This window comes from Scaptodrosophila lebanonensis, unplaced genomic scaffold (genome assembly GCF_003285725.1).
Source record: "Scaptodrosophila lebanonensis strain 11010-0011.00,11010-0021.00 unplaced genomic scaffold, SlebRS2 tig00000043-arrow-pilon, whole genome shotgun sequence".
NCBI classification, from domain to species: Eukaryota; Metazoa; Arthropoda; class Insecta; order Diptera; family Drosophilidae; genus Scaptodrosophila; species Scaptodrosophila lebanonensis.
The window spans coordinates 11,667,715-11,693,220 of NW_022060545.1; the positions used below are offsets into that span (position 1 = coordinate 11,667,715).

General features: G+C 37.7%; 1 protein-coding gene and 1 long non-coding RNA gene across 2 annotated transcripts in view; one reads left to right on the forward strand and one right to left on the reverse strand.

The window, feature by feature from the left end:
• LOC115622891 overlaps positions 1-25,506 on the forward strand; it is a 120,976-nt gene that overhangs the window by 46,877 nt on the left and 48,593 nt on the right. The gene's annotated exons all lie outside the window — the stretch shown is intronic.
• On the reverse strand, positions 8,505-13,635 carry LOC115622890 (protein extra-macrochaetae). Its single transcript, XM_030516993.1, has 2 exons — positions 12,642-13,635; positions 8,505-8,799 (listed from the first exon to the last, which is right to left on the reverse strand). The coding sequence occupies exons 1-2, from the start codon at positions 13,248-13,250 to the stop codon at positions 8,764-8,766; spliced, it is 645 nt and encodes a 214-aa protein (XP_030372853.1). The 5' UTR covers positions 13,251-13,635; the 3' UTR covers positions 8,505-8,763.

Sequence of the window (25,506 nt, forward strand, 5' to 3'; positions counted from 1 at the left end):
AAACGAACAAATGCCACACTGGTTGGTCGAATCAGCGTCCCTGGCTGGTCTCCCCGGCTACTCGGATACTCGAATAGCCGATTACTTGGCTACTTGGTTGGTGGCTTGCTCTTGTTGGGTCTTTCGTCTTTGGTCTCTAAGCTAAGGCGTGGGATGGCATTTATCAACGTCGGCTTTGCTTTTCCAATGCATTCGCTTGCAGCAGCTGTTTGTTGGCTTTTATTAATACCCTACAGCCAAAGTTATAGGGCATGTTGGCTTTGTCAGAAAGGTATTCAATGAAAGGGAGTACGACATGGAGTCTCATTCTTAAAACGAATTGAAAGCAAAATTGAAATAATTTCCAAATACTAATATTTTCTTTCTATTAGGAGTGTATTGGGTAAGGCCTGAGGGAGCCCAGTCTTATAACTAATTTATTGTAAAAAAAAATGAGTACAAGTTTCCATTAACAATATTTTTCACCCATTAAGAGTGTATCGGCTAAGGCCATAAAATACCAATATCATAAAATTGTACTTCTAGTTACCCTTAAAATCCCTAAATTGTGTCATCTTTCAATTACAAATATTTTTCAAGTTACAATTATAGACAGCAGAACAAATTGGTTTCAAGAAGTTTGTTTTTAAGAAATGATATCCAAAATGTTCCACTTTATTTCGTTATTATATACGAGTATGGCTGATATTTTCCATGGGTTCAGTAGATTCCGTGAACTGAGTTTTCAAGTGAATATTTACATTTGAGTTGAGGATCTTATTAATTTCGATTTATTAAGTCAACACCAAGGGCACAATTTTCTTAAAATACATAATTTTCCCTGCAAATGGGATAAAAGGGCATAGGAGAAATGTTACCTATATAGCAGTTAGCAGAATTAATAGAAATTATATGACCCAACTATTATATATAGCTGTTATAGAAGCAGGTAAAATATAGTGTAGCTTTCACTCCCCAGTGCTAAGCATGTGGAATTATATGTAAGTATTATAGGTCGGAACCTTTTTATTTACGATCGATAAAAAGAATTTGAAAATGAGGCAAACAATTTCCAAAATGAATAAGATTGCAGGGTATAGTGATTCGTCGAAACTAATGATAACTCTTTCGAATATATTTGTTATTTAGCTTAGTTTTCGCTGCTGCGTAGCGCGGCCACAAATCGTTGCACAAAATATCAATCATGGCAACTTTGGTGGCGCATTAGTCAACACGAGGCAGTAAGTTACTGCGGCAGCAGTTAGAGCCTTTGGCCAAAACAATTCAATTGCCGCACGCTGCGGCAGTCGATAAGAAAAATGCATAATTCTATTTAATTTAGATTTTGACACTCGCCGCAGTGACCAGCGGCCAACAGTCAATAGCCAACTGCCAACGGCCTTAGGCCATTTCCACCTCCCACTGCCAAGAAACTGTCCAACTTCCTGCTGCTGCCGCACTTCACATTTTGGCCATTTCAATCAACACGAAATCAAGTCTGGGACATATGGCCGAGCTTCCGCGGCAGCCTGCCTTTCGATCAAATGTCAGCCCAGACCGGTCAGTTGGCCAAGAGCCGCACCTCCAAATCCGCATTGTTGTGGCTCTGTCATTAGGAAAAACATGCCTCTATATATATGTATGTACATAAGTACGAGTATATGCACATTCATATATGTATAGGTACGATATTGCTGTCCATGCTGTGTGTCTCGACGCTTGCCACAACAAAGGAAAAATCCATGGAAATTTTGGCATACACTGCGCTGACGCAGCGGAAATCAATGCAGTTGCAAATTTTGGGTTGTCGATTTCGAGTACAAATGCACTCAAAACTGACAGCTGGTAGCCACAGCCATAGCTCAACACCAACTCTAGAGCCAGTGTGGCCAAAGGCAGCATTTTTTTAATAACGCAATATGCCCTATTAATGGGGGAAAGAATGGGGGCATAAGAAGGCAGAGGAGAGCTTTGATTGTAGAATCGTCAGTTAGTATTCTTATTAGAAATTATATAGAATAGAAAAATATTATTATCAGGAAAAAAAAGGCATTACGTAATAACTAACATTTTTCTGGATCTACACAGATCTGCATTTAGGGAACAGATCTAGATTGGTCCTGATGCTGAACAATGAACAGAATCGCTGTAAAACCTTATGTTTAAATAAAGCGATAAATAAATATTGATTAGTTATGGTACATGTTAAGTTATATTATATAATTGATATTCTAAATAAAATAAAATAAATATTTTTATTTGATAGTTTTTAATCTTTTCGAATTCATTTTTATGGTATTCCTTGGAATCGATCTTTTTGGTTTCATCAAACTTTGTTTAAAAGTATAAGCAAGATATAAGCGAGAGTTTATGGATAATTATGTGTAATATTTGTAACCCTTTCAGTTTTGATCTGACCCTAACTGTAGTTGTTATTTTCATAACTATTACACATAATGTGTTACTTATTAAACGACTTCAGAAAAGAAGATTCGAGTATACGTTGAGAGATACCAAAATTTGAGAATGTATAAAGAGCTAAGCTGAAAAGAAGTACCGGTTGATTAGAATCAGACCTAGAAAACAAAGAGTGGTTGAGCACTTATTCTCTGACTCTTTAAATAAGTATGAGGGGACTCTTTCAATAATAAACAATAAAAATCAGAAGTCTCATCATTTTGACCAGCACCTTGACCACTTCGTGTCTGTATAGTCAACACTTGGCCCTAGCCCTAACCCTATTCCCTAGCAATGCCTCCATAATTGCACTGCTTTTGCAATCTCAGTTTCTTTAAAATGTGCAACTTCCGTGGCAGGCAAAAAAAAAACAACAATAAAAATGAAGAAAACACGCAATCGAGCAGCTGATAGAGCCATGAACGGCAACCCACTATGGACAGTCGACCGACCATCCATCGACCATCCAGCCAACACAGACTGAGTGCGCTTCCGATTTATGCACCTGACGAACGGGTGGGCAGCTGACTCGACAATGTTGTTGCTATTGATGTTGTTGTTGCCCCCCAGTTCATGTTTTATAAGCAAACACACATATGTATGTCGACTTCAGACTCAAGTCGCTGCGGTTTCGATTTCCTAATTCGCATGGCGCAGCAGCACCAACAACAACAGCTCTGGAAAGTCGAACCCAAGCCGTGGCCAACATTTTTCCAGCGCCGCACAGTGGTACGTGTGACCAAAATTTGTACCAAATATTTGATAACATTTTATTAAATACAGTAAAATCTTGACTTTTATTCTGTGCACAAATGGTTTGGCACGGTTGAAGAATTCCTTGAATTTCTTGTTATTTTTCGATCAAGATTTAAACAAAAAAATCATTTTAATAAATGTTTGCAAAATTTACTTCAGATAAATAACGTATTTTAAGTATAAATAGCTCTTGTTACAACATAAACCTATAAATGTAGTAATAAGAACTTAAAATAAGATAATTAAAATCATCAATAGCGGGTTATAATAAAGTTCTTTGTGAAATAAATACAAAAGAGAAAATAAATCTACACTTGTGGGCTTAAAAAGCTTAACAATACATAATTATCCAAACTTTTTAATTTACATAGTTATTTTCATTTAAAACAGCTGATTAAGCCTTCCAAATTAAGAAATCTTTGTTATGTTAGGTTTTTCAATGATTTTTGTTAAAGCTTTTGCAAGCAACAATAATGCTTATGGCTCACTGTGTAATTAAAAGAACAAAAACTTCTGTTAGCTTTGGTTTTTTAATAATCTCCGTTATTAATTTTGCCAGCAAAAAGAATACGTGTTGGACACTGTGGGCTAACTAATAACTTATTTATGAGATGTTTAACAGTGCTACGACTGTTCTGTTTTCCTTTGCTTTTAAAATAAGTTTCGTTGTTAATTTTGTCAGCTGGAGGAATGGGTGTGGCCCACTGTGCGCCGACTGATGTTGGCTTGGCTGCTTCAATTACACAAAGTCATGCGGCCGAGCATAGAAAACTTAAACCCCCTACCACTACCCCAACAAAAGTTGGCCAGCCGTGTCCGCATTGCTGGCGTTGGTGTTACCGACGCTTTGACTTTGTTTTAATTTTTTCCCATTTGTTGTTGGTGTTGTTTTTAGTCAAACAGGTGCGTTTGCAGGTGTTTCCCAAAAGCCACCACCACCAGCACCACCATCGCTAGCAGCACCGCCAGCCAAACAAACCGCCAAACGTCTCGACTGCAATTTTGAGTTGTGAGACTTGGACTTGGAATCGAGGCTGGTTTTCATTTTTCATTTTGTTTAGTAGTTACGCTTTTACCGCTAGTTGCACAAATTACCGTCAGACAGCAGACACAGAGAGCACCTCCCCTTCCCCCACTCTACACCACTCTTCACTCTTCACTTCCCGCTCTGTCGCTCTGCGGTCTGCGCATTGTATTTCGTGTGAAAATCACAATTAAATGCGATTTTTATGCGCACCTACAAATGTTGTTGTTGCTAATATTGTTGTTGTTGTTTCTGCTGCTAGTATGCTGCTTAGCTTTCATTTTATGCGCTCCACTCGGGTTGGCTCAGTTCGGCTCGCCTCGGCTCGGCTCAATTCGACTCCACTCGACTCGACTCGACTTCGGCTCCACTCGGGCTTACCTCAGCTGTCAGCTGCGTTGTTGAAAATGTCAGCTTGACAATTATTATGTCAAAAAATTTTCCGGCACAGCTGTCGCTGTTGTTGTTGTTGGTATTGTTATTATTGTTGTTGTTGTTGTTGACTGCTACACGAGTTTTTATGGTAATTCAAGTTTCACTGATTTTTCGTCGCACCCAAAAAAGCACGCAAAACAACAACTGTCTTACAAACTATGGGCATAAAAGGTGAAAACCGGGCGGCCACAATCCAAAACAAAGCCCAAAAAATTTGTTATAAAAACCAAAGAGTTGCCCATTTTGCGTGTTAATTGTGCACGTGGAGCAATTGAATGGGACAGCAGCCATTGTAAATGCTCTCACACATGTCTACACATACTTACATATATAGACACACACATACTATGTAATATGTTTGTGTAGATGTTAGTATGTGACAAACAATTAGCGCATACCAAACAGCGATCGTTGCTCCCCAAAAACAATACTAGTACAGTAAATATTGCGGAAATAAAACATACTCATTTTTTATTGGTCTTGAATGTTTGATGCAATTCCTCCGTGGTCCCTATATTCCGACATCAGGTTCCATTATCTATGCCATAAAATGATCGCAAGCAACAAAAAAATTGTGTGTTTTATTTCATTTTAAAATTCCAAAATTGTTGCCCAATTACATAATTTATTAAGTCTAAAGCTACACAAACGTGTATTCAGAATATTTTCGTAAAATAAACAATATTAGAAAGTCATTCAAATATTGGAAGACCGCCCCAAAAGCAGACAATAACTGAGAATCTTGATTTTAAAATAATAGTAAAAGTCTGGAGTTGTCCACCGACCCAGTATTAACAAACACCAAAAACAGTTCCAATAACCAGCCAACACCTTAAGAAACGTTATCTAAATTTCGTGCCAAGTAAACTATGATCTTTTGATAACGACTGTCATTTCCTAAAGACCTACATATCTTATTAGACTGATTTTTGAGACATTTTATTTAATTTCATTTTTTGTACTTTAATTACGTTTGTTTGCATTTTCTTTGCATTTTTGTTTTCCCTTTTCTACAAAAATGGTATGAGAAATTTGTTTTTTGTTTTTATTTCTGCCTAATACGAGTATTATTATTTTTTGTTAAGCTTAGAGTTTTTAAGCATTTTTGCTTATTTATTGTTATTTTTATAACAAATTTACTTGGGAACAGGTTATAATTAATGTTTGAATAAATATTTTAAGCTATTGAATAGAGTACAAAAGTAAATTTTGTATAAAAAACTCTACCTTTAAACTATAAAATAATGCAGGAAAAATATATGGAAAATTATGTTAATTGTGAAGGTGAACATTTTTATGCTTCACATTGACTTTAAATGTCGAGTGTATTTCATTTGTTACAATTTTCCATTTAACCATATTTGAGTTGCAACAAATGTGTTGCATATAAGTAGAATGAAATGAATTTCTCTTAACAAATGTCCACTGTGCACGCAGCAGCTTCTGATTCGGCAAACAAAAGCAAAAACAATGCATGTGAACAAAAGTTGATATTTTGCGCATTTTCCCCGCATTCTGTGTTATTATTGTTTTTTCTTAAAATATATATTTTTCTTTAGCTCAGGCTACTAAACTGACATTTGAATGGAGGGGCTGTGGCTGTGCTAGTGGAGACTGGCACCGACTAGCGCCAGAGACCCCGAGTTGTGTGGGGAACCTAAGCAATTGGTCAAATGGCATTGCAGTTGCTAATGATTAGCGTTAATGGCGGCAGCAACAAAAATTTGCACAGGGGCGCACAGCTGGCGGGGAAAACCCAAAAAGAGACTTCAACCGAACCCAAACAAAACAAATTTCTCATAATTTTCCAATGATTCCTGCACACGTGCAGCGTCTTGCGTCTCCTTCGTTGTGTTTGCCTAAGGGCCGATTCATAGCCTCTCTACCTGAGTCTGGAAAAACCCTTAATGGTAGCTGCAGCAGCAGTAGCAACAACAACAACAACAAGAACAGACAGGGCAGGGGCAGGGGCAGCGGTGAACTCGAGGTTCGCCTCAAACTGCGTGAGAAAAACTCGTTCGGCTTGGCATTGTTGTTGCTGCTGTTTGTAATTCGTTGCACTTGTTTACATGGGAAATAGTTTTTCACATAGTTAGCAGTTTTCCTCATAATTTTATGTGGCTGTTATGTGTTGTTGTTGCTGTTGTTGTTGCCGGGCAAGGCAGCGACATCGCGTCCGTTACGCGCTCTTGCCAGCCCAGCCAGCACCTTTGAATGAGTTTCGAGAAGTTGGGCAAACTAGAGAGACAGACAAACGGACCGACAGATAGGCAGGTAAGTAATAGTTTTTATGACTCAAGTGTAGACCAGAATTATCGAGAAGTTATGCGCGATTTCATAAACTCCAAAGATAGCACAATTATATGCGAAATTGAATAGATGTTGTATTGATATGATGTCCTAGCATTCAGCTGTGGTACTCCAGTTACGGTCAGACAGGCAGATATTTTGCGCATAGATCCTATTTAATCCTCTTTGATAATTTCTTGGCTTGTAATTAAAAAGATCCCTTTTAATAATACTTAGGAACTAATACTTTATGTGACTGTCATAGGAACACTCGCATATTAAAGCATCTAAAATATATTTCAAACGAGCTCAAGAGTTGTCTTCTTCATCTTCTATAATTTAAAGTGATTTTTAAGAACATATTTCTATTTGTAATCTCTATATAGTTCGTTTTTTTTACTTTTGCCTTCTTTGTACGGCTTGCGTTGATCTTTCGATGGGTTTGCCATTCCAGCAACATTTACGCAACACTCAACATGTTGCTAGAATGACACCAAGTTTCCGCAACGTGCTGATGCTACATGTTCGATTACATCCTATTAAAGGGCCCCAACCCCCTTTCCAGACCGCTAATAAAAAATACAATCTTTTTTTTTTAATTTTTCAAGTATTTTTATTTGTAATCGCTATAAATTGAATTTGTTGTTTTTGCGTTTCCTTTTGTTTTCATCTTCTTTTTTCGTATGTTACATTTTGGGATCGCTCCCGTGCTATGCGAAAGTTAATATATTTTATAATTCATATTGAAAACAAATCAAATAATTCGATTGATGCCATTTTTAATGATAAATGATAAAAACGCATAATTACGCTAAAAACACTTTGTACAAAGTATGCTACAGATCACAGAACATATATATTTATATATACTTTATATTCATGATTAATTAAAGAGAGGAGAATTCTATATATTGTAAGCTGAGTTGTGTGTATTTCTATCTTTTTTGAGGTTCTCAAGAGTGTTTGTGGTTTTTTTGGGGGGACGTGTGAAAAAAATTAGTGCGTGGAAATTTTTTTGAAACTTAAACTATGCATATAAATAAATGATTTACGTTCTTTATGCGTGCTGAGATGTTGTTGGTGGTGGTGTTGGTGTTACTGTTGTTCGATCGGCTGGCTAATTAATTAATATAATAGGAAGAATTTGTAAAAATTAAAATTAATAGGAAAAAAATTCAAAATCGTAGCATTCGTTCATATCTTTCTTTTTTCATTTATTGCTGTTTGCGTTTGCTTTGCATTTCTAAAAATTAGTAACATGTTTTTCATTATTATTAATAATTGTAAATGTATTTTCATTAATTAAAGAACTAAACATAAAAAACAAAAATTCATCATCATCTTTATCCTCGAGGTGAAAAGCCGCGATTGCGCTTTTCTAATAAAAAGGAAAAATTAAATTGTTTAAAGCTTTGCCAAGTTTTCTTTCTCCGTCCTCTTCTTTCCATTTATATAGCTTAGTTAATGCTTAATAATGTGTGTATGTGTGTGTATTATTTAGGCTTTAATACTACAGTTTAATGCGGCGTAGCTAAATCTTAAGCTAGACTTTTTCATATTTTTCTTTTTCAAATGTGTTGTGAAATGCTTTTCAACTAGTTTTGAGTGCTTTCCTATTTAAATAATGGTTGTAGTTACTATTGTTGTTGTTTTTTTTTTTATATTAACTTTTAACTTTGTGGAGATCTTCACACGAGTTGAGTGGAGTTTTGACTGCGTACTACACGTTTCTTGTTTATAATTATTAGTATGCGTAAATATAGTTTTTCTTTTTAAGTTTTTAGTAGCTATTCCCTCAGCTATTAATGCGCGAAGCTGCTGCTTTACGACTGCCTGCTGTCTTTCTCCGCATTCATTTGCTGTAATGAGAAGAAGAGAGATAGAAATTAGTTAAAGTTGTTGTATTTGGGCGCTAATTAACATTTACAATTATGTTGAGTGAAAGTTCATTTCAATTAAGGAGCTTGGTCGTGATCTCATTTTAATGATAGTACAAAGAACACTCTATAAACTAAGAAGTAACTTATATAAATTAGGCAACTTGTTAACGTTCTGAATTAATTATAAGGAAATAAAAGAGTGTATTTTGAAAGAATATTAATAAGAATATAAATTGACTGTAATTTTAAAAAATACTTGGAAACATTTCTTCTCTCAAACTTTCTGCCCCATTTAAGACACCTGAAAATATCATTCAAGTCAATAAATATTGAGTGTAGAGGCAGGCTTCATTTTTTTCTTTATTTATTTATTATATTCTTTGTTTAATTTATTTTTTACCGAAAACATTGAAATGCGAGTAAGGGAGCTGTTTTCGCTCTCATGAGTATTCGTATTCGTGTTCGTGCTTTTAACCAAGTTTTCAATTTGTTTCGAACGTGCATTTTAATTTTAAAATACTTCGCTTGTGTATTAAAATAACATTTCATGCTCAGTCGTCCATAATTAGCTTATTTAAATGTGCCTCTTCTGCCCCCATCCCTCCCTTGATCGCATGTCGAACTGCCCGCGACTACATCACGTATTATCAATTAATTTGTTGTTGGCTGTCATTTATTTATTTTGCTGTTGTTTCTGCCCATTTATTATAAGCGCGATTCTTATTTTTTTTTTATATTATAATTTACTTGTCATTTTGTTTACGAGCAAATTGTATTTTATTTTATTTCGTTTTCATTGCCTCTTTACACTAGAAATACATGGTCAGTGCGATAGAGTGTGAGAGGAGAATAGGGGGAGGTGGTGTGGCAAAGAAGAGGCGACAAAACTAAGCGCCAGCCGTATAAGAAAATCAAATGAGCTGCCAATGTAGTTGTTGTTGTTTGTCTTACTGTAGATTTTGTTGTTGTTATGTTGACTGACCGCAGCTGACGGACGAACGGACATAGAAAGCGCAAAGGCGGCGACCGACTGGCGACTGCCGCACAGCTGCGCGCCACGAAAACACAAAAAAACGAACAGCAAAAAAACACACACAAAATGAAATGGAATAAAATAATGTATGTATAAAGAACATTTTGAACACGTGCATTTCTTCTTACAATTTCACACACAAACATGCACAGACACACACACACAGCCCACCATATTGTGAAATCTAAAGGTGACACACACACACGCACACACACATTCAAAGAAATATGTCAGCCTGCCATGGAAGAATAAAAAATTAAATGACAAAAAATAATAAAAGCGTGGCTTTCATTTGTGTTTTATTACTTCTTATGAAAATTAATAAGTATTCCGAATAAATTGTTTCTCTTTCTATTGCAGGTAAGTTCAATAACAAGCTGAGTAATCGAACACTTGTATATGATTAGATTTAAATGCAATTACATACATACACATGTAAGTATCCTACATACATATGTACCTACATACATAGTTCTTCTTTTGCCTCCTCCGCCTCTTTCGCAACTACGCATTCATACACATGCATACATACGTACATACATATGTATGTATGTACATTTACATGTGCACGCCTCAGTTATGTGTGTGGGCAGCCTAAGGAGAGTTTTTGAATGGCGCCTAATTGGGTTTCCAACACTGCTCAGCATAATTTATTACAACAAATTAGCGCACATAGTATGCATATGCATGTGTGTGGTCACTGATTAGTGCACAATTAATCAAAAAAGAAAATCATTTACAGCCTGTTCAGATACATTAAGGCAAATGTAATTGCCGCTTTGAAGCGGACGGACCACCAAAGTAGCGTCAAGGCCTAAAACTTTAAAGTAAAAGTTCATTTACATGTACCTTATTGTTGGTGCAGCTACCTGTTCGTATTGCTCAAAAAAAATGTATAACCGTTTTCGGTTGTGTGGCCCGCAGACACACAAGCATCATTAATAATCATAAAAAATATTCATTGTAAGAAAAAAAAAAACAGAGCCCCAAAATATACTGCGCTAATGAAATAAGCAAAAGTAAAAACAACAACAATAAAAGGCCGGCCACAACTTTTTGTTGGCCAGCTTTTAGCTTTGGTTGACGGATGATTCTCTAATTTCAAAATTCCAATTCCAAGCTCAAAGCGAGCGACGAGACAACCGAACAGACGAAGGCTGTGTGTGCGTGTAGACGACTCTCACACTCGCACACTCACACACATACGCGTTAAATAAATTTAAGTATCTGCAGGTGTTCATTTAAAACATCACAGCAGCAGAAACAACAACAACAGCAGCAATAATACAAAAAGACGCGAGAAAAAATTAACAGCTACGTATAGAGCAGGCAGTCAGCAGCAACAACAATAGGGGAAAGAAACGCGATGACAACAACAACCGCACACATGAAACAACAAAAAATACATACGTACATACACGTACGTGAAATGTCTATAGAAACGAAATGAAATTGGTGGGCCCACGAAGTGAGTGCGGGAGGAGAGGGATGGAGTAACATTTCGCCAGATTTATTGCGAAACGAAAGCAGAAGCAGGCGTGAAGAAAGAAAAAAGAAAGCAACTAAAAAAATTTCAAATGTGCGACGACGAGATGATGTCGCGACGTCCTTACAGTTATTTGTGTTTCACTGCGGTCGCTGTCGCTTATACATACTTCTTCTTCTTCCTCTTCACATGACAATTGCCCGTCTTTGTCTTTTGTTTTGCATTTTTAGTTGCTGTTGTTGCTTTACAAATGAGGTCACGACGACGAAACGAACGATTGTTACGAAAAAGTAACAAACAAACAACAATACAACAAATGTTGCTTAATTTTCTGTATAATTTGGCAGCGACGTTTTTCAAAATTTGCAATGCAAATAAAAAAGAAGCACAAAAAATGCGCTGGAAACTTTACAAAAAAAGCACACATTGAGCTGGCAATGAGACACTTTTTTTTTTTTTTTTTTTTTTTTTTGGAAGGGATGGTCAGCTGCGCACTTACAACGGGAACTGAAAGTGTTGTTCTGATGTGAGAAACGAATGTGAATGTGAATGCAAAAAACTAAAGGAGACCTTATGAGGCGGAAACAAAAACAAAGCAGCACCGAAGTTATTTTAATAAATTGGTGTAGGTGTGGCCCTCGCAAAATGTAATACAATAGTTAATAACAACAATTCCCTACCCATTTATAAGAGTAAACAAGCTTTAAAGTTGATTGATAAAAAAAATATGGAACGCAACTCATTCATTCACAATTCGACATTTCTTGCGCAACTGAATTTCAATGGAATAATATGTACATATGTATATATTATAGCCTATGATTTACTTGGCCTGTGCCCCTCCAAAGGTTAATTTTCATATAAGCAATATTAAAAGTATAAAACACTTTTTTATACTTTTTATACTAATCCAAGGAACTAATTGGAGGGTACATTTAAAAATTGAAAAATTATTGGAAGTGAAGAAAAGGAATCAAAAATATAGACCGATAATATTTAGATCAAGCATTCAGTAGAATATTTAAAACTATTTCCCATTGGAATCGTATTTATTAAAAATATATACATTTCTATGAATATTTTCTATATTCAACGAAAATGACTATCACCATGCAATCGAATTTGTTTGTATTATATGCAAAAAAAAGTTCACTCAATATTAATTAATTTTCGATTCAAAATTCTTTTAACAGTTTAGTTTTCAAATGTCACTTAAAAGCAAATTATCTCCTTAATGTTTGTCGACATCTCATTTCCTTATTTCCACAAATATTTGTTGGTTTCTGATTCTCCTTAACTTACCGTTGTTGATAAGCTGGACTGCTGCTGCTGCTGAGATTGGTGATGATGATGATGTTGCACGATGATTTGCTGCTGTTGCTGTGGCAGAGAGGCTGTCGTCGAAGCCGGTAGGATTGTGTTGGGGCTCTGGCGATCTGTCAGAGGCAGGCGAGCGGCGGGACTAGAACTTTTTGATAGTTGCTGCTGCTGCTGCTGTTGTTGTTGCTGTTCGGCGGCCAAACGCAGAGCCAAGATATCTGCAGTATTGACAGCTGTGTCCATTTCATCATCATCCTCGGCATGATGCTCATCATCGTCTTCGTCGTCGTCATTGTGATGAACGACGTTGCTGAGCACGGCCGCAGCATCGAAATTATTGATCTCGGGATGGGTTTCCAGCTCCGTTTGCAAATCGCAGATATAGTCGATGACATGCTGTATGATTTCCAGTTTTGATAATTTTCGATTCTTGGGCATGAACGGCACCAGATCCTTCAATTTGGATAAATACATTTTCATTTCGGCATTCTCGCCGTCGCCGCGATGCGGTGGATGGCGGGCGATGCGTCCGCTGGGATTGATGGCCGGCATGGAGGCACCTGTTTGACAAACAGCCGTCAGGGATTTCATTTTGGAGATAATCGATTTACGCTCTTTGAGAAGAATTTTGGCGGTTTTTACACGGTCGTACCGGTTACGGGTTAGTTGCGAGGTTTGCAAAAGTTTTTGGTTTGCGATAATTATTATTATTATTTAATGCACTGCACATGCACGCACTTTTCAATCAATTTTTGTTAATTTGATTGATTTGCTTTTTGATCAACAAAAACACTTTAATCCAGCGTGTTGTCGTTGTTGTTGCACCAAGTGTCTCGCACTGTGATAATGGCTCAAAATCAATTTGAATGTAATTTATATGATTTAATATGTTAATTTTTTCTTTCCTTTTTTTTGGGGTTTTACTTCAAGAAACACAATTTCAATTTTGCTTGCTAATTTTGCTTTCTGCTTTCTCGACTTGCACGAAACGAGCAACGAACACGAAATGAGCTCGTTGCGCTCTGAGTATGCGTTTTTATAGCGTTCGGACCGATGGCTCCGCCTATCGTGCGGCACACGAAGCTGCGCAGAGAGCGCACAGCTGTTGTGTGAGGAGAGCGTGAGAAAAATAAACGACAACGTCGAGTTCGGTTGGAGGGTTAGAGAGCATATGTTGTGCGAGAACACAACGCTGCCTTTGTAGGGTTTATTTTTTTTATTGAACTATAGGAGAGAATATGTAAATGTTAAGTGGAGATTAGTTTAATATGTAAAGGGTGCAACAGGAAAAAAAGGGTAAGGATAACATTTGTAGATATTACAGGAGAAATTTCTGAGAATGCTATGCCATCAGCTTAGCATAACAAAATGTTGCAATGAAGGGGATAAATATGTAATGTAATGTAATGTAATGTAATGCTATGTTAATCCCAACGGAAAGGTCAGCGTTTACAGACTCCGAGCAGTAACATATAAAACATCATGAATCAAACAATGTAATGTTAAACTTACAGACAATGACAAAAGAGGAATAAAACGGGAAGGGACAACAGTTGTAGAGTTTTAGCAACAACAGCAGAAACTTTAGAAAATGTATGCCAGACCGTGTAGAAAATACAGAGCGATAATGCAAGGCTTAATAAATGAGGGGGATATACATATGTAAAGTTAACATACTATGTTGTATAGCTGAGTAAGATTGAAAAGGCTTATGACAACATTTGTAGAGTTCGAGCAACATAAATGAAGGGGATATATGTGAAGTTAACATGCCATGTTAAATAAGTAATATTGAAAAGGCTTAGGACAACATTTGTAGAATTTACGCAAAAAGAGAAGAAGCTTCAGAAATGTTAAGCCGGCAGTGTAACAGAGTAAGTAAATGTAAGGGTTTATGAAACGAAGAGGACTTAAATGAAATTTTAAAAAGGTACTGGCTGTACAAATAAATAACAGACTATGTTACACAAAAGAGCCAATAATAAATGTAAAGGACAACATTTGTAGACTGCAAGCAGAAGCAAAATAAACATCAGAAAATGTAAAGCCGGGTGTGTAGAAACACAGAAACAAATTGCATATGAAATAAGGGGATTAAAATGAATGTTAAAAAGGTTAAGCTGTGAAACAGCTTGCATTAAATAATGTTATTTACAAAGCTAATTTAAAACAATAAAAATATATCGCCTAAAGAGCGAAATTGAATTTTTTAAAAACAAATTATGTTCGTCTTCATTTAGTATTTATTTGTATTTCATTTTGTACACTACATTTATTTATGGCAAATGTGTTAGGCATGAATTTAAAACCAAACCAAGCGATTAGAGTCCAACAGCGAGCTGCAATTGTCTCCAAATATCACCGGTCAAGGTTTCCCCACTTGTCTTAACAGCTGCTGCTGCGATATGACTCTCAATTTTGTAGAGCATTAAAAGCAGCATTAAAACTATACAAAAAATTGTTCATAGTTCTACAAAATGTTTGTCTCTCGTCAAACACTTCCCCTTCATATGCTTCGCAACAGTAAACGAAATACTGTGATTGGTCGGCTGGAATTGGTGCTCTCGAAAAAGTTGGCTGCGCATTACTCCTGCGTTGCAGTCTCTACAAAACTCGTATTGAGTATGAGAGAGTAACGGAGAGAGTGGGAGAGAATGGTACTTCGTGTCGGCATTTTACGTTCGGCTTTTGGGATCGGATGGTTTTTTTTTTTTTTTGTGAATGAATGAAAACTGCTGTGGCTGGCATGTTGCGAGCAACTCTCTTGTGTGTGTTTGTGAGTCGTAATTTTTGTGGTTGTTGTTGTTGTTGGTGTATTTCTTTCTTCGTGGCTTATCTTAATTTGGGTTTATGATATCTTTGAATTACTGGCTGAGTGACTTGTTGGCTGCTTTGTAGATATGTGCATCTATACACGCATATGCATATGTATGTATGCTTGTGTGAGTGTGTGAAGGGCGCCATGCCTCCTCCTTCTTCTTCTTCTCATTTTTGATGACTTTTCTCTGCGCACGCATCACAAGTCAGAGAAAAAACATTTGTAGGGTTTCTGGGCATGAAATCGTGATCGTGTTACACACCTCGAGTCTCGAGATGCTTTGCCGCCACCACTCAAGTGCTTGAGTTTTGCCACAAAAGTCCGACCCGACCGACCATCATTGAGGAAATGTGAAGGAAATTTTTTTCATTGAAAGTGAGGCGCGTTGTTTGTGAAAATTGACACGTCTGCCTGTCGTTGTTAATTGGAGAAGGAGGAGAGCGGAGGAATCTTTATGAATGAATGCAATGAAGCGAAACTTGTGCTCTCAAATGAATGGCCCAGCATTTGTCTTTTGTCGCCAGGGTTGCCAATTTTTGGCTAGAAATTGTAACAAACTACTCGTACAGACAAAAGGCCAAGAAATTTTAGGAAAGCTATTTAAAATTTTGTTTTTTTAATTATTCGCAGAAAAAAAGAAAGTTTTTTATTGTAAAAAAGTTTGTGTGGAAAATCAATATGAATGCTATATTCGAAAAGTACTTACTGATACAAATTTATCTTTTAAGAGTACATTCTTTGCAATGTCATTGAAAAGCTATGTTAATAATATCTTTAGTGTGAGGATTTTCGATTCAATGCTCAGCTATGAAGACATTCGTTTCTCGGTCAATACCTATAGCTGATGTAGGCGATTTCGTTATATATACATAGGTATGAAAGGATGTCTTTTTAAGTTATATTGCCTCCCCACTTCCTAAATGAGATTTGCTATTCGATATTATATTGTCGTATTAAGAGTGATTTGCTCACCCATTCTTGCCATCACATCCAGAATATATGGTGAATTGATTTAAATGAAACAACAGAATAGAGCTGGGACCTCTCGAACAAAATATAATAGCCAATTTGTTTACTTTATCACATTAAACAACATAGTTATACGACTACTAATGATGTTTGAACTGATTGTTCCTATAATAGCTGTAAGATTTTGTAAACTTAAAAAAAACTATAGAATAAAGTGCTTTGTTGTAAAAAGTTCCAAAAATCAAATTTGGTAACGATATTGTAATAAATAATAGAATTCTTGCTACAACAAATGATCGTACCTATGGCAGCCATATAAAATATTGAAGCTATCTATGGTTTGTAGTAAAATAGTTCTACATGTACACAAGACAAGTCTACATGCCCAGTTTGGTATCCCTTTCCCTTATAGCCCCAGAGTTAAGCACGTTCATACAGACGGACAGAGCAAAAATTTCGAATTGGCAACACTGCTCATTTCTCGATAAGATTTTGCATTCCGCAGAACGTCTCGGATGGAGACAGGAACGTATTTCCAAGTAAGGCAAAGGTGTTGCATGAAATACAGAAGAAACCATGTCGAAAAACTAAGCTTTAAGTAATTAAAAGGCTGGCAAAAACAAACAAATAAACAAAGACGGCCACAACAGTTCAAATTTCCAGCACCAACATACCAATCATAATTTTATGACTCTCTAGTTCAGCAGCAGCCACCTCCTCCACTGCCATCGTCACCAACACCGCCACGGATGTGCCTCTCAGGTCTGGGGTCTTACTTTACGACTCTTAGCGTTTCGCCTGAATGACAAATGAGGAGCGTACAACGAGCCACGTATCCACCAGATGCACACAACAAGGGAGAGGTGGAGAGGAAAGGAATAGGAGCTGCAACAGGTTAACAAAAATAAATACATAGTGTTGGATCAGCGAGGGGGGGGGGGGGGGGGGGGGGGGGGAAGACGGGTCCTCAGACTGGCTGACTGGCTTGCTGGCTATGTCGGGATCACATGTCAATCAGCAGCGGACACGGGCACGGGCACCGGCAATTGCAAAAATGCCTTCAACCAGGTCCATGTACGAGTACGAGTACGCGTTGGAGATGGCGTTGCAGATACAATCGTCGCTGCATGCCGCATTTGCCTGCCAAAGCTAAAGTACAAGTTGTGGGACTTGAAATCCAATACGCGTCACTCAGTCAACTCATTCACTCATTCAGTCAACCAGTCGTCCAGCTATGCCAGCCCATTAAAAGCAATCTGTAAAGGGTGCTCTGGCACTCTGTCAGTGACATTTTCCATACACGCCGAACCGAAACATTCGATTGCGAATCTCATTAATGAATCGTCAACACACTACACTGAGAAAATGTGTTCTTTCTCAAGTCCAAGCAATGGTAGAGCTAGGGGACCAGAGCTATAAGCGTGTCAGCAATGCGTCTCACTATTGCACTATTTCTTCTAATTTTCTTTCCCTGTCCGGAAGGGGAATATTGGAAAATTTAAACGCCAAATATATGTATGTAGCAGGAACAAGGAGGCGTGGCAGAGCCCGTTTCATAGCAACATATATGATCAGCATGTCGAGTCGAATCGATATAGGCCGGCTCGCTCGTCCGTCCGTATGAACGCTTAGAACTTTTGAACCATAACAGCTAGGAATACCAAACTTCATAAGTGGACTCGTCTAATTCATATGCAAAACAAGTTTATTACAAACCATATATAGTGTCATTATTTTTATATAGCTGCTATAGGAGCGGTGCGAAAAAGCTTTTAGATGAATAACTTTTTTGTTTACGAAGACATCTCAAGTAAATCTCGAATTGACGAGTTTTATATAGAACCTCATTATATTCTGAGGCTCCATTAAAATCGGTCCACTATATAACTGCCACAGGAAAGATCAGATTAAAAACCACTCATACTCGAAGTACGAAAAAGTTTTCAATTTATTTTCGTTTTGTTATTTATGAGATTTTTATAGTGCCACACTATACTCTACAGTTTGGATCCAAGTTGTTTTCGAACTTTTGTCTCTATTCTCTGTCTGAGTGTATAGCTGCAAAATAAATAAGTTTATTTATTTTTAGCTCGAAGTGTGCATATTTTGTGCCAGCTCTCTGGGATTCCTTACAGCCACGCAACTCGATTTTAGCCTCGCCATATCCGGCCTCTTGTTAAATGGTAACTGAATACTAATTCGTTGCAAACATTTCATTCAGGGGCTTCAAAATGGGCTTTTGTTTACATTTGTTGTTTCATTTTCTTTTAGCTCGCAATACAATAAACGACATTGCGTGGGAATCGATACGGTTTAGTTATTATTTAAATATACATAAATATTAAGCTGGAAAGGAAGAAGCCGCGTTTGTTTGTTATTGTTGTGAGGCTGCATCAGGAATGCGATAGTCGGATCACAAGGCCGAATATTCCTAAGCAGTGCGCATTTGATCGGGAATATTTCAATTTGTTAATTCACAAATAAACTTGAGGCGTATAGCTTCAAGTCTTTAGGAAAAAGGCGTTCATACAGACAGACATATTGTAGTATTGTTGATTTACGCGCTAATAATTAATTTTTCCTTTTACATTTTTTACTATGAAATCATTCCCGATTATATCACGGATTCTTAGATTATTTGAACTTATTTTGTTTAAGTTGATTTTAAAGGTTACCAAAAAGTCGTTTGATTTTGATGTGAAGATTGTTTTTTGCTTTAAGAAGCTGGATAGAAAACATTTCTTCTCCAAAACTCAGATTTTATATCCACTGTGGAGCTATTTTATCCCTTTTGGAGGTCGAATTTTGCAAAACCGATTCTTAATGCTCACAAAGGAAACTTGAGTTCACTCGAAGCCTGTCGCAAAACCTATTTTACTGGAGAATATTTGCACATTATAAGCTCAAGTTTTAAAACATATATTTTAATTGATTTTAGGGATAATGAATGTTTGAATTAAGACACCATTATTTTTAAGGTGCTATACAAAAATAGATTAATGAGAATTTGTTAGAATTGAGCAAATTGTGCTTTCTTGATTACTGTTTAAAGTCCTCTAAACTAGATCGCAAAAATACTTTCAAAATAAGTTGATAAATATTCACTTATAATTAACAAGATCAACGTTTTATAATTGGCTTTTAAATTCCAACAAACACAATCTTTTGTAATTGCTAGTGAGTTTATAATTATATCGGAAAAACAAGCATGCCCTTAATTGTAACAAACAACACTCCAACTAAGTGCGGAAAATGTTGCGCATTTAGGCAATCATTAGTCATGCCAGGATCGACAAGACCATAAGTACAACAGCAAATAAAAGAAAGGCAAAACAAATTTCCAGACAGGCAAATAGCGGAGAAGCCACACAATGGGGAATCCGTGGAGGAAAGTTAGGCGCAGCGGTACTCAAAAAATCGGCAAATGACAAATGTCAATTGTGAGGCGAGTTGAGAAAGCAAATGAGCTGAGAGCTGGGAACTGCTGTCAAAATAACCCCTGCCTGCCGCCTATTAAAAAGGACAACAGAAGGACAACAGAGCATTTGTAAAGCTGCCAAAGACTATCGATGAAAACGAAATGAAGTGAAATGAAAATGTGCAGCCGGCAATACAATTGTGCCGAATACTGATGAAGGGGCTGTGCTGGGCTCTGTGTGTGTGCGTTTGTGTGTGTGCTTGTGTGTGGCGAGTGTGGAAACCAGGTGAACAGATCAGATGCGATTAGGGATTATTATGCTATTACGCAGGATACGATTAACAGCAAACGGCGGTGACGCTGGCGATGGCGATGGTAGCGACAACAGCAAACGGCAACTGCAACAACAATGCCCAAACAATGCCAGCACAAACAAGGATAACAAACGACAACAACAAACGACAACTGCCGCACGCCGCGACATATGCTTTAACATTTTTCCGAGAGCATAGAATTATTAGGCAAATGTGGCAGCCGTCGCTCATCGCTCATTGCTCGCAACTACAACTTTTTGCTACCCTAATTGGGTAGCCCAGGACGCAGGATACCAGAACGCAGGATACAGTATGTTTATTACACGCAGAGAAAATTATTCACTTTTCACACCTGAATTTATGAAGATGCAATTGCTTTTATGAGAATTCTTTTTTTGATAAACCGAAATGCACGTAAAAATTGATTGAAGAAAACAGTTTAAGTTGACCCAGCACCACTCTTGAATACCCTTTACCTACATTATTCACCACTTCAGACTTTAAACAAAAAACAACTTTGTTGTAGTCATTTTTTTAAGGCAAGGAATTTGGATCATATTTCAGAATATTATGAGGCTCTATAAAAAAATTATATACATATTTTCAGCCTAGTTACTTTTGCAAACCGTTTTGAATACATAAAATGGACACGCTATATATGGATTCTAATAAACTTGCTCTGCATGCAGGTAAGACAAGTCCTCATACTAAGTTTGGTGGCCTCAGCTGTTATGGTTCCGAAATTAACGTGGTTCATACAGACAGACTGACGGACATGTCTCATCAACTCGCTTTTTCATGCTGATGGGCATTGCTACGCCTTTATCTGCCTGTTGACCTTTTGTTCTTTGCGATCAGAGAATACAAATAATACACGAGTATGAATGTTTTCAAAGCTAAAATAAAAAGCTTAGTACTGATATATCTGAGGGAAAACTGAATGAATACTTTGAAGGGGACAAAATGGATATTGATGAATAAATAAATACTTGTAAATAAAATTTAAAAAAAAATATCCTTTTTTTTGAACAGACCACGTACATTGATTATTTATTTGAAAAATTTTGCTAGTTATATATTTCTTAGGGAATACAAAAATCAAATATGTCGATTATTTCTATGAATTATTTCGTCGTACAATTTTAATAGAAAATCATGCACTGTTTCTCTCAGTGGATGGCATAGGTCCTGTCGTTTGAGCAGGACTCGTCTGTGTGCATCTGCACGCCGTGTGTGTTTCTGTGCTTGGCCGGCTGCCCTTATTTGTACACTGCACATTTTTACCGTTGCACCGGGCTTTTTCCGCCTGCTGTCCTGTCCTGTTCAGTTCAGTTCTGTTTCAGCGTTTCTTGAGCACATTGTCCTTGTTCGCGTCGTCCTTGCGCTGAACCGCGTGCCGGCTGCCAAAACTGCTGGCGTGTTAATTGCAGCGCATACGAGGCTACGAGCAGAGGCATGTACGAGCACTCGTATGTGGATCGGCCAGCTGAAGTGTTGGGCCACTCTCTACAAACAATAATTTGTATTGAATGGTTGCTTTTTACCTTTTTCGGAGGGGAGTAGACAAGCGCAGCATATGCTCGTTACGCAGCGGCGCCGGCTAGTCCTGGCCCAGGACCTCATTGTCTAGACAGGCGGACTAACGATAAGGCCCGACCTAAGTAGCTGCCTGAGATTTTTTCGGCCCACATGAGTCATTGCTCAGCGGCTCATGACTATGGCTGGTAGCGACAGGTAGTTGTTGGCTCTATTAGCCACTTATCCTTATACTCTCTCTCTCTCCGTTTTTCTCGAGATGTCTCACTTTTGGTGCGGACATAAATATTATTGCCACAATCCACTTAGTCCTCACATTTTTTCGCACAAAATCTCTGCAGGTGGTCGCCAGGTCGGGCTTACCTCCTCCGCCCCTGTGGCTCGTCAGACTGCCGCCTCTGTCCGCTCCTTGTTGTGTTATTTTCCTTTTTGCGGACGCGTCAATTTGTCGCCAATTGCTAATTGCTCAGTTTTTGTGGAAAGCATTTGCTCGAGCCTCGAACCAGACATGGCCTAAGTAGCCCATCATATTTGGCATGATGGATGACGCTGCGCCTTCCGAAGTGCCTCGCTGCACCTTTTGGATTGTAAACTAACTGCACGGACGGACGGTAGCGGAATGTCTGTCATCCGAACTGAGTTGTTGTTGCTGTTGTTGTAGTTGTTTACCTTCTCGCTCTGAGACTGCCAATCGAGCAAATAATCAGCTTGGATTTGGTCAAATGCCAAGACAAACAATTTACGGACTTATATAGTCAACAAAATATCGAATGTCGGCGGCAGGAACCGCAACATTTGCTGACTCCCAATGCTGCTTTATCTAAATCCGTGTTGGAGGAAATAGTTTCAGAAAATTTGTGTCGATCTTGGAAGATGCAATGCATTTCCTAACTTTGTTTGTGCATTTTATGTCTGCTATTTTATGTGATAACAAGATCTGGAACAGAACAGATCTGTTCTACATATCTATATGATATTTATTTACATTATCCCCACGTACTAACTCATTTATTGAATCGCACCGTCCAACCAACTAGATAGCCAAAGTTCATTTGATGGTTATTGATTTGTATCCGGCCTACTTACAATTGTATATTCATTTTATCGAGCTTTATAGTTAAAGAAACATATTTATATCAAAGTCATAGACATAGGGTTTCTCCACAATCTCATCCACTGTTGGGTGATATTTCTCGTCAAAACTTTGTTTTTTAATCGTTTTCACATGAAATTTATGCATAATGCTCTACTTAAATATGTTAGTTTAGTTTTGGGAAACTTTTTCCACAATTTGACCCACTATTGGGTGAAAATTAGTGTCGAAACATTGTTTTTTTTTCCAATTAATTAATTTTTCAGAGGCTTTGCAAAATGTTATGATCTTTGTTACTCTAAGGGTTGTAATTACTAGATTGGGGGGTGTAGATATCTCTCTCTTCTAAAGCACATAATCCATTCATAGTAAATTTTGGACAAATGTTATGGATTTATATTTTCGCAGCCTTTTAGTTGAAAGGCTCAACATAACATTTTTCTAAATCTTGGAAATATACAAAATCGATTGTTTTGAATTTATAATTATAATAAAGCTAATCTTCAATTCTGGATAACCTCATAATTATAATTTCCAGTACACTTTTATGGCTCTTACAAAACCCATTAAACGAGGAGGGATGCAACAATCAAGAAATCCTAGATCAGGCTGAGCTGCAATTATTAACCTCTCTAAGAATCACATTTTGATCAATCGAGATGAAAATACATTATCCTCAAAATATCGTATGGCTCTATTTAGACCACATCTGGTTTTTCATTTCGTAATATCTATTTACAACAGATCACAAAAAGGTAAAAAACAGATAAAAAGAAAAAGAAACATAAAACATGTTTACATTTAAAAATGTTTTTTTTTTTTTTTTAATTTCAACTAAAATCTTTACTTTGAAAAAATAGTGATTTTATTATCAAATTTTAAATTTTAGTTTGCTCCTAGGTTTGTTAAGCCCATTTCCAATTTACAGGCTTGCACAAACTGGGGAAAAATATATCACAAGACCCTAGAGTATTACTATAAATTTCAACGTTCAAGTTAAATTAAAATCCCATTAATTGCTTAAGAAATCAGCAGATATATTGAGCTCCTCGTAGTAAAGTCAATAAAAACTTTTGTTCGTCTATTTTACATATTGATTTCTAACACCCCTATGGACGGGCAATTCCTTCGACTATCGCCTAAGACTGGCGATAGAGTGTTATCATGCGGGTTCCCACTCCAGAACGAGGGATAGATAGGGTTCTGCAAACAACTTGAACTTTTTCGTTCACATCTGTGGTTTATCAGCAGCAGTGGCGGCACAAAAGAAACCTCAACTTCCACACAACTTTGAAGCGACACATGAGGAGAAGATAACTCACAGCTGCTTGTGGCATTCCACGCATATGTTGGCATTGTACGCGACTCAATGTGTGGCAGTGGCAAGCAGCAGTTTTGGGGTTAAAAACGAAGGAAAAATTTGTAAGCGAGTGACTGCCATGTGCTGTGCTCTTCACAGATCGCAACGAGCAGTTGCAACATGCAGAATGAAGCATGCAACGGCAATGCCATAAAAATTATGCGGCAACTGCTTGAACCAAATCTGAAGCCCTGCCCTGCCCGGCCCGGCCCGGCCCGGCCGGCTGCGACGCATATGTGAGAGCGCAGACACATGTGATGGCGATGGCGATGGCAATGGGCTGAGCCCAGCCAGAGGGGGAAGGCGGCAGCAGGCTGGCTGGCAGCAGAGGGTAAGGGTAGGGACTGGCAGGCTGGCAAGCTGGCAGGCAGGCAGAGCGAACGTCCTTGCCGCAAGCTGCGACAGGAAGCGCCGTCGATCCGGCGATCATCATCATAAAAACTTGAAACAGACACGTGTGCAGAATTTCCGCGCAAAAAGGAAAAACGCGCAACTGCGTCAGCCGACAGCGGAAAATGTTTTTCATGCTGCGACGCATATGTCGCTGTAGCAGTGGCAATGGCAGTGGAAGCAGAAACAGCAGCTTCAGCAGCAGCAGCTGGCTACCAAAACGGTAGCTCTGGCAACTTTCTATGCGTTTCTGAATTATAAAATTGACCGGCAAAACGCAACAACAACAACAGCAGCTGCCAATGATCGTCGAATGTCTGACGAGGCTCGAGCCCGTTTGACTTTCATTAGCATTTCTAACGGCCACGCAGCTGCCAAAGCCGCTGATCTACTGCACTGGACATGCCATCCACACACACACACACACACAAACACTCACACACACAAACACACACATACACGCAGACTGCAATAGTGAAGGCAGTATGCGCGAACTGGATCGATCGACGTCTCAGCATCGCCATTATCATCATTACCATAATAATCATCATCGTCCACATCATTGTCGTCATCGTTATGATGCTGTTGGTGAAATCTGCACCAGCTGTACACTGGAAAAAAATAGACACACTCATTCATTCCTTCGGATTATCATAACCAATTATAGTTTAGATTCTCTAGACAGATATGTCTGATTTCAAAAAAATAGACACACTCATTCACTTCTTCGGATTATCATAACCAATTATAGTTTAGATTCTTTAGACAGATGTGTCTGATTTCAAAATCGAATGTAAACAGCTATTCTATTTGCAACTTGATGAGACAGGCGTAAGGTCTGCGAAATAAGTCACCTTATCATGCTCATAACGTAATGCCACAGATTTACCATTTTCATTTAATTTTTAAAAAAGGTTCTTATAATTTCTTAAATATTACTATACTGAAT

Excerpts from the sequence above, each read along its gene's own strand:
- LOC115622890 (XM_030516993.1), bottom strand. The coding sequence starts at position 13,250 with ATGAAATCCCTGACGGCTGTTTGTCAAACAGGTGCCTCCATGCCGGCC. Across the intron at positions 8,800-12,641 it reads AGTCCAGCTTATCAACAACG|CAAATGAATGCGGAGAAAGA; the intron begins GTAAGTTAAGGA and ends TTCTCATTACAG.